General features: G+C 34.2%; 1 protein-coding gene across 1 annotated transcript in view; it reads right to left on the bottom strand.

Moving 5' to 3' along the window:
• The window catches only part of LOC149081681 (cell adhesion molecule Dscam1-like), a 226,242-nt gene extending 211,887 nt beyond the window's left edge, over nt 1-14,355 (bottom strand). Inside the window, exon 1 of the mRNA XM_089237083.1 lies at nt 13,713-14,355. Within this exon, the coding sequence (XP_089093209.1) occupies nt 13,713-13,779 (67 nt within the window). The 5' untranslated portion in view covers nt 13,780-14,355. The remainder of the gene's footprint in view (nt 1-13,712) is intronic.
• Nucleotides 14,356-14,719: the final 364 nt, after the last annotated feature.

Here is a 14,719-nt window from a genome sequence, read left to right on the forward strand (position 1 = left end):
TTTTCATAAATTCGTAGACTGTTTTTTTTTTCAAAGACGTATTCGGAATCCGAGAAATTTACTCTGATTCAGGGTTTACCTACTCGAGCAGATCAAATTTAACAATGCTCTTTTAAAAATTCCAACAAACATTCAACCATAAGTGATAAAATATTTTAAAAGTTATCATCTATATATGAATGATTAACATTGTTATCATCAAAACGTATTAATTAATAATAATTGAATGATTCAATGTTCATTATTAATTACATCAAGTATTACAATTAGACACTCATGGATGAATACGATTAACCAGTAATTAGAGAACTTCATTGATGATATTTTATTTCACTAAAATCACTCGAAGTACACATAAAAAGAAACTCCCTAATGATTTTGAGAGCGCTTCAAATACTACAATAAAATTCAAACAATTCACGAAATGGGATGTTCAATCTAAATTCATATCCTGATTGATCCACTCATAATCCACGCTCCAGTTCTACCGATAAAAAAGAGAGAGAATAGCTCACTCGATAAATTCATTAAGGCACATTCCACCCCGCGTATTTTAAAACGATAAAAAATAGCTCACGTTAACTATCCAATGGATTTCCATTACTCAAACGAAAACTATAACTATTCAATAAAACGGAACGTTTATTTTTACAATTTTTATCAGGAAAGAAGAGAATGATAACAGTAATAATAAATATCTCAGTTCTTTACTTCAGGGGGAATTTCTTTCCCGTGAACTATTCTAGAATAGAATTCAAGTTCCACGATCCAGGAATTTTATGACGTCGATAAGCGCAGATTTAATTTGGTCTTGAGTGCATTCCATCGAAGATAAAAAAAAAAAAAGTCATCTAAAACAGGGAATCGGAGGCCTAAAAATCGGACTCATTTTTTTTCCTCCTCAGTCCTTTTTTCCTCTCTCTCCTAAACACAAAATACTCAGAACAAGAGGAAAGGATCTCGAAAACTTCCAGATTCCTTCTACTCCCTCTTTTTGGATATCCAATACGATTCCAAATCTAATTTCTTGTTATGTAACAGTGTTGTTCTCGAAAGTTCGAATCCAGATCAAGAAATTCAACTAGATTACATTCCTTAGATTGAAGTGGATTCTTGTTATGCTTGAGTGGGTCCCCATGAAGGGTCCCGTTGAATTTTACTCAAAAGGATAGCTGGCGTAGAGATAATAGTATGCAGCCCTTCGCTGTTCCCCAATTCATACTGCTAGTTTTTACTGAAATGCTTCATCTGATAAAGTTTTGTTTATGTATGTGTGTACTGTGCCATTGGTTCTCGATTTCTCCAAGACGACAGATGGGTCTTTCTTAGACCGAAGAAGTTTCTCTTTTGTGTTTTATTCATTACTTTGCAATGTTTGGATACGTAAGTCAATCAGTAGATAAATTTCATTTCGTTCACGTTTCTAGCTCGAATTCTGCATATATTACGGTTTAAAAACGTTCTCCGTGCAAGGGATCGACATGATAAAAATTCCAATATCAAGTTTTTGTGAGTTAAATGTTTTCATATATCGCGAAACAACTTACTCAAATTGGTACTCTCTCTACAACTGGTAATCATATTTTTTCCACTATTGTAACCATACAAGTAACTTGCATCAGATTGACTTTTATTACATAATGCGAGTCTTGTTATGAGTCTATGAATTTTATTTAAAACTGTTTAACATTTATGTCACCTAATAAAATATTTCTCATATTGGCTTCATCGCTAGTTATAAGAAGTATGTATAGTTTATTGAAGTTTTCGCAATCACATGATAGAGTGAATTTACACTAGAACGACAGATGACAGTTATTTTGACCGCAGCAGGAAAAAAAATGAACGTGGACTATTTTTCTTTACAGTTTTATTTTTGTAATACATTTTTGTAATATATCCTTGTTCATGTTCCAATTTTTTCGAAATTTTAGACACGAGAACTGGTTATGACAATGAATTAATCCCATGTTTTGTTTTATTTCAAAAAGAAGTTTGACTATGCCTTTTTGAACTCTTGTAATTCATGGCTCCATTCCTACTTGGCAGTCCGCTGACTAAGTTCGAGGTATAATACGCATGAGAAGTTTGCGAAAGGTTCGCATGTGCGGAATGAAGAAAACCGTCAATAGCTACGAAATCCTGGTCATGCAAAAAACATAGGTAAGACACATTTTCGAAGCCGATCGCATTGTGCACTAAATGAATTCAATTTGTCCAAAATATCACCGACACTCATCATCATCATCATCATTTGGCGTCCCATAGGGGAAGAGCTTAGGCAAATTTTGCCCATTGCTCTAGCACCAAGTGGTTCAACATGAGTTGTAGGTCATGTAAGAATGAAGAAAGATATTATTCTGTGGAAATACCCAGAGTTTGGTGACTGCTCCGGGGACGAGAGTTATGGTGTCTATTACCACATTGTATTGGGTCTCTGTATGGGACATTAAGGAGAACCGCAACCAGTAAAGCCATGTCAGAGAATTTGAGGCTGCTCCTGTCTGCGGTGCCCTTTTAGAAAAGGAGCAGAGAAGGTCTCAGGGATATGGCTGAGAACTCAACATGAGGTTATTAAATAGTAATGCATGAAAGTTCAAGTTAAAGCAGAATTGAAACTCACCATGAATTTAGGTGTTTAGTGTAATTTAGAAAATTTACCAAGTTGTAAATGCTGGGAGCATTCACAACTTCACTTAGAGTCACCTGATGATCACCGAAGTAGTTCCTTCTCGGGATGGAGAAGGCGGGACATCGTCCCACATAGTGGAGTGGAGTTTCGTCTTCTTCTCCACACGCAGGACAAATAGGTGAATCTGTATAACTACAGTTGTGTAGGTGTTTCGCTAGGTTAGCATGACCAGTGATGATCTGTATAACCTGTCGAATTTGTTTCCTGTTCAATGAGATAAGTTTTTTAGCAATATTCGGATGGGTTCCCAAGGCCAGCTTGGCCTGTCTGCAGTCCTGCCTTGAGTTCCATTGCCGCATGTGTTTGTCTTCTATCCATTGTTTGACATCTCCTTTGATGGTTGACATCGAAACAGGATAGAAAGGTTCAGGACCAGATAGCTTCATGTTCGCTGCCTCTTTGGCTATCTGGTCTGCGAGTTCATTTCCCTGGAAATTTACGTGACCAGGAACCCAGTAAAGGTTGATGTTGTTGCTCAATGCGGCCAAGTTATTCAGCATGTCAGTGCAGTATTTTACACACAGTTGAAACTTGAGGAAGTTGTCAAGAGCCAATAGTGCTGCTTGGCTGTCAGAGAAGATAACAATTTGTTTTCCATGATACCCTTTGGTAATCAGACTTTCAGCCAGTATGGCTATTGCTAATACTTCAGCTTGAAAGACCGTCGACGTTTTGCCTAGATACAAATGTATCTTATGGTAGTCGTGATCCACTCCAAAGATGCGGAAAATTGCTCCAGCCCCAGTATCAGTAATCCTAGAGCCATCGGTGTAACATTCAATAACTCCTGTTGAGATGCTATCAATTATGTGGGCAACTTCATTTCTCCTGAGTATGTGGATAGTGAAGCATTTAATAAAATTTTTTGTTTTGGAACAGGAGTCTTTTGGCATTAGTAGAGAGGGTATCTCCGCTTTTCCCAGTAGACAGCTGTCAAGATGATTCTTGAAAGAAGGTTTGTATCCCATATATGGTCGATTGCACCATGTACCATTTCTTTCCATCCTATACATAGTTTTAAACGCTTCTCCTTGTAGGTACCATCTCAGAGGTGGTATCTTAAGAGTAGTTTCAAGGGCGATGGAGGGAGAGCTGGGTAAGGCTCCCGTGATAAGAATGCAAGCTAGTCTTTGCACTTTTTGCAAGACAGTTTCATAAGAGGTCTTTGATAACACCTGGTGCCATACCACACAACCATAGCTCAGCATTGGGCGTGCTATGGCAGTATAAATCCACTGAGTGGTTTTAGGGTTTAAACCCCAGGCTTTACCAATAATTCTTTTGCACAGCATAAGTATATTAGTGGCCCGTTTAGCTCGTTCATGAATATGGGATTTCCAGGAGAGCTTAGAATTCAAGTGACATCCAAGGTATTTCACTCTGTCACATATGGTTAATTCTTGTCCCTTGAGGGTTAAGTTTCCAATTTCCCATTTTCTGTTCCATGTGAAAATCGCAATTCTGGTTTTTTCCGTGGAAAATGTTAGTTGGTGTTTGTCACCCCATCTGCTGACAGAGTTTAAAATTTGTTGAGCAAGAATCCTCATTGTGGATAAATCATGCCCTTGAATGAGCACGACTAAGTCGTCTGCATATGCCTGTGTATACCCTGGTCCTTTCATTAGATCAGAGATCAGGGAGCTGAAGACCATGTTCCATAGAAAGGGAGAAAGGATTCCTCCTTGCGGACATCCTCTTCTGATAGCTCTTTCAGCTTGGGCATCAAGAACATGAGCAGTGATTGTTCGGTTCCTGAGCATATGATCAATCCATCTAGTTAACATAGGTGGAATGTTAAAATCTATTAGTGCCTTACATACAGAGTCAAAAGTAACGTTGTCAAAGGCTCCAACGATGTCCAGAAAAATACCAACAGCAAATTGTCCATTGATAATTGTGTTTTCAATTCTCCAAATCAGTTGATGAAGAGCAGAGTCAGTGGAAAACCCTGTATTAAAACCATGCTGGTTCACATTAATCTTACCCATTAAGAGAGGAATCTCTTGAAGATGCCAGAGTATCAGTTTTTCCAGTAACTTTAACTGGAAAGAAGATAATGTAATCATTCTGAAGGATGATGATTTATAATAGGTGTCTTTTCCTGGTTTTGGTAGGAAGACACCTCTGGAGCTCTTCCATACTTTTGGTATATATCCCAAAACTAGGCTGGCTTTGAAGAGGCGAATCAGCTCAATGCCTATAACTTTCCATCCTTTTTGTAAAAAGATAGGATATATTCCATCTACCGACACTCATCACTACAGTAATAAAATTCCGCCTCTCTATAGTGAATTTATCTTGTGAGGAAACAGAAAATGACAGGAATAGTATTGGCATCGATGAAAGAGCCCTGTCCATGGGGAAAATTGTGGAAAATGTCTATGCCTTTCATCGAGCAAAATTGTACCGACCAATGCAATGCAGTAAAAGCGCAAAGACCTATTAGATACGCTAGATGAATTGAATAACGTACGACGACGAGCTTCTTCAAAAGGTGTATCTTTGAATGCCACAAAATGGGTACTGGAGAAAAGCAAACGACATGATAACATCTGTACTCCTCAATACTAGTGTTATAGTGAGAAGATCGTCCATTTCTGCACGTTTTGCAATCATATTAATTAAATATCTCTATTGTCGTTCTTGGTAGATCTTCATTTCACCGCTAAATTAAGTAACCTGGAACATTTATACTTCAAGATAAGAAAAAAAACGGAATTTCAACAACCTCACATAAACCGTTCGGGTGTAATCGCATGTGAAAGTGGCGTTGCGGTCAAAATGACCGCTTTCGTTGTTCTAGTGTTATCCATAAAGTGAGATGTTTATACTTTTTTTCATTAAATTTTGTTTTCATTGAAATATCATTCAGGGTATTTTTCTTCTGATTGTTTTGTGTTTTTTCATAATTCTGGAAAAATTCTAACTGTTCTTTTTATTTTCCGGAAATGTCGAATTTTGAAATCAAGGCAAAAGGTCACATGGAAGAAACTAAAACAACACTGTCGCGTCAGTTTCATCCCTATAGATATTCGGTTAGGCATAGCCTTTAATACTTTCACCATTAGAGAGGGACGCCACTACTACATATTACTACTTAACGGTATATCCACTGGGTGAACATTCCTCGACGCCACCAGTACTACTGCTTAACTGTACATGCACCTAGTGAATATTCCTCTGAGTAATTTCTATCTATTCGTTGTATGCCTGATCGTGTTGCGTACGTATATATGCGGCCTTAACGTATATATGCGGCCTTAACGTATATATGCGGCCTTAACGTATCTACAGTGCTAGAATTATGCGTGTTTCGTTTTATACCGATGCTGCTATCTGTCTTTCATATTTTTAAGTGAAACTGAAAAACAATTTTACCATTATATTTTACTATTAAAACCTTTGCTGTTACCAAACCGCACATGCGTTATCCCTTACGTAATTTTTGAAGAAATTATTCTTGCCGAAAAGTCTATGTATGCGTGTTTGTCTAATTACGATATTCTTTCTGAGGTGCGTCATGTGTTCATACATACAGGTGCATACTTGAATTCATGCGTCACCATCTGGGATTCCACGTGACCGTGATGTCACTACCCTGCATGTGGGTAATTTTTAGCTCCCAAAAACGTGTGCTTAACCATATACAACATTCGAAAAAATTGTTATATAAAATACTTATAAATTGATATACTTAAACTTAAAAAATAACATTTCTCGAAATAATATTCAATGAAATATATTTGTAAATACTTTCATAAATTTACTCTTGGCACAATAGAAAAAATTATATTTTCATAACAACCCTGATAACATGGGATGGTAGCAATTTTTTCTCGTTATTTCTCACGAGATGACGGCAAACACGTGTGTACATAGTACTAAGTAAATATGATTTCCATCATCTCGAAAAAATGTCACCTAAAAAAAACGTATACATGGTATTTTTTCACACTTACTGTGTAATGCAGTATATCGTGAATATGAAAGATTGTTTGATTTTCAACGTAGATTTTTCAATTTCCGGAACTTTATACTCAACAAATATTTATCCTCAGACCTTTCCAAAGTTCGTTTAGAGGTGTATTTCCATTATTTTTCTACTTTTTTTTTGAATGTTTGCTTTTAGTATAGAATCCAATAGAGAAAAATATGCTTCTTTGCTTTGCTTACTTACATAATAATAAAGACAAAATAAATTAAGATAAAATCGCCATAACATTCTACAAATCTCCGGAGAGATTTCACTGAGAATATTATTATGGAAGACAAATAAACGCGTATTTTTCCCATTTCTTCTTGTGATGAGTAAAACCAAATATTTTTGTAAAACTCCGAGATAATTCTTGTTTTACAATTGCTATTTCACAAAACAAATACCTCGCCGTTGAAAATACGTGTCCCATCAGTGCTGGAGCGAAACACGAGTGTGTTTAGACGCATGTTTAATAAACTGTGATGGCTCTAGAGATTACTCGTTCCGGTAATTCATCTTAAAGAAAATAATTTGCTTACGATTTATAGGAAACGATACAGCGATATCCGCGAAGTGTAAAGAGAGATATAACACTCAGATTTTTCGAATTAGAATGACATATTCGTGATTAGAATTTTGTACAGATTGTATAGGGATTATTTATTCTATATGGAATTGGAATTTTTTCAGTGTATAAAATAGTAATGTATCAATTTGATATTTACTCCGAATATAATGACTTTGAGATATTCATTAGCTTAAATAATTTAGAGAGGAAAAAAAACCGTAATTCTGTGTGAATATAGCATTATTCTGACTCCACAAAAACGTGATGAAGTATCAATGTAATAAAAATATTAATAGCGTATTTTTACATTTCATGTTATGGATTAGATTCACGCCGGACCATTTTTACACGAAATGATCAATGATATGATGAACGATGTATTTTAATATTCAAAATGGCAATACACACAGTAGAATCTCGCTTATCTGTCATAAACGGGTCAGCAGAACGTCGGATAAACAAAAATGTCGGATAATAAGGAGGTGTTGGGGAAAAAGCCTATTAAACGTTAAACTATGTTATAATTTTACACATGACCGACCTAATAATCATGTTTTGCAATAAAACAACAGAAAAAAATTGACTGAAAAAATGAAATACAGTTGCAGAATATTCTGAAGTTATAAATACAGTACTTAAAAATAGTGCAATCCTGTGATGATTTAGATAAATTTTTCATTGTACTCTGCTTTGTGCCGTTTCTTCGCTGCCATCTTTTCAGCATCTATATGTTGGCTTACGTAGCTTGGTTCTTGTTGCTCAATGTATGTAATTTCACGCCCGTAACTTGCACAGGCCTTGTAACAGATTAATGAGATTTTTCCCTTGCGGTGGGACGTCAAATAATACAGAATGACGGATAAGTGAAATCCGGATAAACGAGAAGATTCTACTGTATCAGAATATATTTTCAATATATTCTGATACAGTAGAATCTTCCCGTTTATCTGAACATTCGTTCGAAATAATGACCTGATACACGAACACAATTATACAAAGGTCATAACAGGCAAAATGCCCAAAAAGGTGGGTTAGAAAAAAATTCCCATAAAGAATATGGATTTCAAATACATCCAAACTACGTCAGAAATACAGCAATCGAATAAAGATCAATAAAAACCTATATAATTATGATAAAATAAAATAAACTTCCCATAAAAATTTATAGTTGTCTTATCTGATTAAAGATAGCTACTCGATTTATCCCAATATGTATTTTAACATCGTATATACAACATCGTATTTAATTTTGAACGTGTCAATTGTGCTAGAATTCACAACCCCCGAGGGTAAACTGTCCCATTCATTCACAACCCCATTAAAAGAAAATTTCCTGTGACACCACAACGTGTGGAGTTGTGCCTCACTAAATGATACGGGTGTCTCCTTGTCGAAGCAAACGGTTGACGGTGTATAAATAACTCATGTTCATCCTATCCATTCCATTAAAAAAACAAACGTATTAAACACTTCGATCAAATCCCTTTCACACTCGCATTTCTCCAATAAACATATTCAAAAAATCAAGACTCTCTCAATAACTCAAGCCCTGTGCGCCATCAAGAGCACGCTTAGCCCTTCTCTGCACTCCCTCTACTAAGTAAATGTCCCTCCGCAAGTATGGTCACCAAAACCTGACGGCATACTCCAATGCAGGGCGAACTATGACCCGGAAAAGTGTGGAAGAATCCCTTTAAAAGAAGAGAGAGACATTTTTAAGAATGAAACCGAACATTTTTTGTTCGCTTTCTTGACCACCGCTAAACAGTGTGCAGAAAACCTAAGCCACTCGTGAATAAGAATTGCCAAATGGGCTATCCTAGTTGCATTTGGAATATCAACTCCATCCGAGTCGTAAGTGAAACGTGAGTTTTTCGAATCAAAATGAGCGACGGTGCACTTGTCAACGCTGGAAAAGTCGCACTCCAGTCGTTTTCCTATGCTGCAATGTTCAAGTACGTCTGGGAGTCTTCCCTATTACTTTGATTCATGACTACCCTCCCCCTAGTGTCACGTCATCTGCGAATTTGCTGAAATTGGCATCGATACCCTGATCGAGCTTATCGGTAAAGAGTGCGAAAAATAATGAAAGGACTAAGGTCATATTCTTGAGGGGCTCCACATTTGATACCAGCCCAGTCAGAAAATTTCCCGTTTAACATAATCCCTGTGACTTATATCATAATATCCAAAACCTTATAATGAATTTCGGCATAATAATTCATAATCTCGAATACTTTGAATTAACGATTTTTTTCTTACTTAATATGGTATATTATATTCAACAACTTTCGCAGGTAATAAATATATTGGGTTATTAATACAGAATTTTTTATTTGATATTTACTTCAAATTTTATGACTCTGAGCTTGGGTTACTATTGATATATTCTACTGTGAATATTTTGTTTTCTGAATGAAGAGATCAATATTCTCCCATTTCATTCGAAAAGAAGTTTTATATCTTATATTCTTAATATATTTTGACAACTAGAACCAATTATAAATACTATTTTGAACCCACAAAAGTGTCATAAAGTATGAATAATTTACCAAAAAAAATATTAACTGTGAATTATTTCTAATTTCATGCTGCACACGTGGATTCCCGCGGGAATATTTTTATAACTATGAAATGATCAACTACATCACGAATGATATATTTTAATATTAAGAATGATATTATCAGACTACATATTATGAATCGGGATATGATGGCAACAAAAAGCATTTTATAATTTGAAAAAATTGAGGAATGATATTTTTGAATATTCCCAAAATCAGTAAATGCCTATGACATAACTCATTCATTTTAAAATATTTGTAATTAACGATTTTTTTATACTTAATATGTTATACATTTAACTAATCTTACGGGAAATTTAATAGGTTATACTAGGTTAAGAAATTATCAATTTTATTACAGATTATTCAAAGAATTTTCCAGTGTAGCACGCATAAGAACACAAGCTATACTAAAAATATATCATTGAAAATTTGTACTTCCAAACCAAAAAATACATACCTCACATCCTTAACAATTGAAATTTTAAATACCCTTTCATTCAAAAAATTCCTTCATCCTATCAGATAACTAGTTATACGGAAAATCCGTTTCGGGGACAAATAAATGTAAACTGAATTATATATAGACCTAATGTGTGCTCCAATAAAAATTTCGTTAAACAGACTGCAGTAAAATTGAAAACTTACAATTCAGTCGTTAAAAAAAACCTGCGTCCATTTTTTGGCATGACGAAAAACGAGCATGTACCATTATATAAGATTCATCAAGTTAAATTCTTGCAAAAAGAGAAGGAAAAACTAGCACTTATGAGAATTCTTTCGACGTTATAACGAATGCTTCCTAATTTTAAACTTGCTATAACTATTTTTTGTATCTCTAACATTAGCTATTAGACAATCACTTATAAACAACTCGCTATACCGAGACACTATAAGCCGTAATCGTTATAACGGGCTTTCACTGTATTATCTGTGAGATTATGTGAACAAAAAAATTTTTTTAAAAATACTTATATTATTAATTACAATATTAATATATATATATCAACTATTTAATATACAGGGTGTTGCCTTGTAGTGGCTAGCGACAAACTCAGACGGGTGATACCAGGTACCGAGAGGAACAAAAATTGTCATAGAACATGGTATCGCGAACCATGTTAAGTCTGTGAAAATCGCAAAAAAACTTATGAAGGGGGTAGACAGGGGAATTACCTTCGCACTCGCAACTTTGGAACAACTCCTGTAATCATTTCTCTTCGTCTACTTTCTGACATCGATCAAGTAGATGTTTTTGTACTAATTTGTTTTACTTTTTTTACTGATTTTGTATTTATTGTTGTACTTTATTTTGTATACCACTGGCTATGTTGTATTCATACTGTCAAATAAATGTTTTTTTTACTTATTATTTGGCTTTGTGTCCCACTCGACGTCACACCCTTCAAAAGCATTTTTGCGATTTTCACTGACTAAACCTGGTTTGCTATACCATGATCTATTGCAATTTTTGTTCCTCTTGATGCCTATTATCACTCCTCTGAGTTCGTGGCCACTTCAAGGCAACACACTATATATAAGTTTCTAATTATGTAACAATTATTCATTGACATAGTTGGTAGAGAATATCGTTAATTCAAAATATCCCACTGTATCAACTATAATGTCAATAGGAACTCATTGATTTTGTATACTAAAATCATACATTCGAATATCAGAAACTTTCGGATTAACGATTTTTTTACTTACTTAATAATGCTGTAGGTAATATTACGAGTTATTAATTTTACTACAAACAGACATGGTTCCGCCCAGAGAGACCATGTTGGGATGGTTTGTGCATCTTTCCCAAAGTGTCGGAGGGTCTTGAATTCTTTATCTAACGAATTTTATCGAATGATTATCTAACGAAAAATTTTGCTACTACAGCACTCACATTAGGTCCATTAATTTAAGCAACATTGAATATTTTTTTCAATAACAAATTTCCTGTATATCCTGACTACACGATATAATAAAGCAACATTTTTTTTATATCTAGATGGAAACTGTATTTCAAGTTTGAAATAATTTTTTTTGAACTATAAATTTTAAAGATGCATTTATGATTTTATTAAAGTTTTAGATTTTGTAACTGAATCTATTAAAATATATTTCCGAAATCGTTCTGACATTCGCGTTCCGTAAATTTTCAAAAAAATAATTACCAATTCACTGTTTTCCTTCAAAAGTCATTTTAACAAGAATATGAAAATAGCTCCACATTGTTCGAGTCTCTTAACAACCTTGGAATTTTTGTGCTTGTAGCGATTAAGTGGAATTCCATTTGAGAATCGGAATTTTTTTTAATTGTAATAACGTATACATACTCGAAATAACCTTTTCGCGTCGATACTTTAGATTAAACGAATTCTTTTCATATGCAAATAATGAATTAATTCTGTGAGTAAACTTTTCCATTGCAAATATCGCAAAGGGATTTCAACGCGTCAGATAGTAAACGATTCGATAATGTATTAGGATATACATAATACCAATGGAAACCACAGACCAACTTATATTTCCAGATGTTTACATTCGTTGTTAATTCGTGGTTTTACACCTTTTAACATAGTGAAAAGCTCTGCTCTAGTATAGAAATATCATTAAAATATTATTCAACCATTGATTTATTTCAAATTTGTTATACATTTTTTACTGTACGAGCTATCCTACGCTCCAACACATTGTATTATATAGCTCTGAGATCAATATTTTCGCATATTTTCAAAAAAAATGATTAAAACAGTTAGTGCGCATGATAAAACAGCATGACAGCAATGTATTTGAATAAAATTTGATTCAAAATAAAGGAAACTGCCCAGTTCATAAAGTGATGAAAAAAGATTGAAATTTCATTGACTCAATCTTGTGTGAAATTAAATAATTAGATAAATAATGAATGAAAATGGAATTGCAGTTTAAAATTAAATAATTCTTATTTGGAACTGAATTTCAAATTTTAAAACTAAAAAAAATTAATATTTTTTCTCCATACCAATTATTTATGAACGGATCTCAAATAGTTTTCCACATTTTATGAACTCTGAACAGTTTCCTTTATTTTGAATCAATTGTGGCATTACATGCTATGCTATTTTATCGTGCTCGTAAGCTGAATGAATGGATGAATTTCATTCATTCATGCTCGTAAGCTGTTTTTAGTACCTTTTTTGGAAAATCAGCAAAAAATCAGGTATTGAAGATATGTTAAACCTCATACAGGTATGGAATAGAATATGCAATCACAAATATGTGGATCGAATTTGAAATAAATAAGTGGCTGAATAATACTTTTAATGATATTTCTACCAGGGCATGAGTTTTCACCATGTAGAATGGTATGATGCCCTTTAAACGTATAATGAGTACATCAGAATTAAATTATAATAGTGAATTCATCATTGCAATATTATCCTGAGTATTAACTCGTAATCTACCAGAGTATGAAAAGTATAATAAGAAGAAAATTCTAATAAATATAAATAAAACATAATGATAGTAAATGTAAATATAAAATATATAATGATAATAAATGAAAGTAAAATATAATGGCAATATATAAAAATTAGTTATAACGATAATAAATGAAATGAAATATAACGATAGTAAAGGAAAATAAAATATAATGATAATAAATGTCTAAAGAAAAGCTTTGTGATAATAATATGAAAATAAAATATTTTGATAATAATAAATAGGTTATCATGAGATTATTTGCTTGGCATTTTAGTTATTATTAAAGATTTAAAAATAACGAAACAAACTATTTTTCATGCAATTAGTTAGGCCATAACAAATTATCTAAGCTGGTACTTTATGCCTAGTATAAAGCACCAGCAGGATCATGAAACCATCAATGGCCAAAAGCGTAAAACCCGAAGGAAAAAAACTAATGCAACACAAACTTACCTATTTGTGCAACCACGAGCATCGAAACCAAAACCAGACAGAAGCTAGTCATTGTATCCGAATTCATGATAACTATATTTTGTTCGAATATCCTTCAGTCAATCAATTAAACAGAAGAGATGATTATGGGAACAGTCATTAGCATAACTAACAAAAATATGGGACAACACTGGATATTGAAGACGTACATAATTACCGTCACTGATTTAAAAAGTTTGATATGATACTTTTTGGAATTCTGTGTTCTGTATCACATACCATCAAAATGTTATCTCTTTTATACGATTCAGATTTCCATTACACTCTCCTAAAATATTTCTTATGATAATTTCTAAATTGTATACTTCTTTAACACCGACTTTTACGCTCGATGTTTCCTACACACAATGAAGTATCAACATGTTTCAAGCGTTCAATGTCGAGCCACTTTCCCCCGAAACAACCAAGAAAAGTTTCCAGTCCATGTAACATCGAGAGAGCGAAAAAGATGAAGAAAGTTTTCCCCGGACCACTTTTATATGGACCGACACTCACAGGATTCCGGCATTTGGGAGCTAAGCCGGGACGGTTCTCTTCCGGAGCGAAGATTTCCCGAAAGTAAAGGCCTCACTTTTCGCGCTCTGTGGTGACAAGCAGGTGGCGTTAGTTGTGGAAATAGGTGGAAAAAAAAGAGGTAGGAAACTCGTGATCCGGTGTTTTAATAGTCTCACTTGAGCAGGGAATCGGGAGAATCTGGATTGATAGAGACAGACCACAGCTGTTCTGGTGGCAAAAGAGCCGTGTCCAAGACATCGCCATTCTCAACTGCGGAATTCCTTACTTATCGGAGGAAAAATTCCTTCGGGAGACGGGAAAAAAAAGTGGGATAAGCCCTCTCTTCTCTTTGGCTACATTCTATTTCTATTTATATTTTTCCCCTATTATTTTCTTACGACAGTAGTGATTTTCTATATTATCCTCACAATTAGGATCACACTTACTAGGTTTAATGGAGTGTGTAACTAAGT

This window comes from Pholcus phalangioides, unplaced genomic scaffold (assembly GCF_987345545.1).
Source record: "Pholcus phalangioides strain wild (caught in Gottingen) unplaced genomic scaffold, Ppha-v1.0 ptg000009l_1, whole genome shotgun sequence".
NCBI classification, from domain to species: Eukaryota; Metazoa; Arthropoda; class Arachnida; order Araneae; family Pholcidae; genus Pholcus; species Pholcus phalangioides.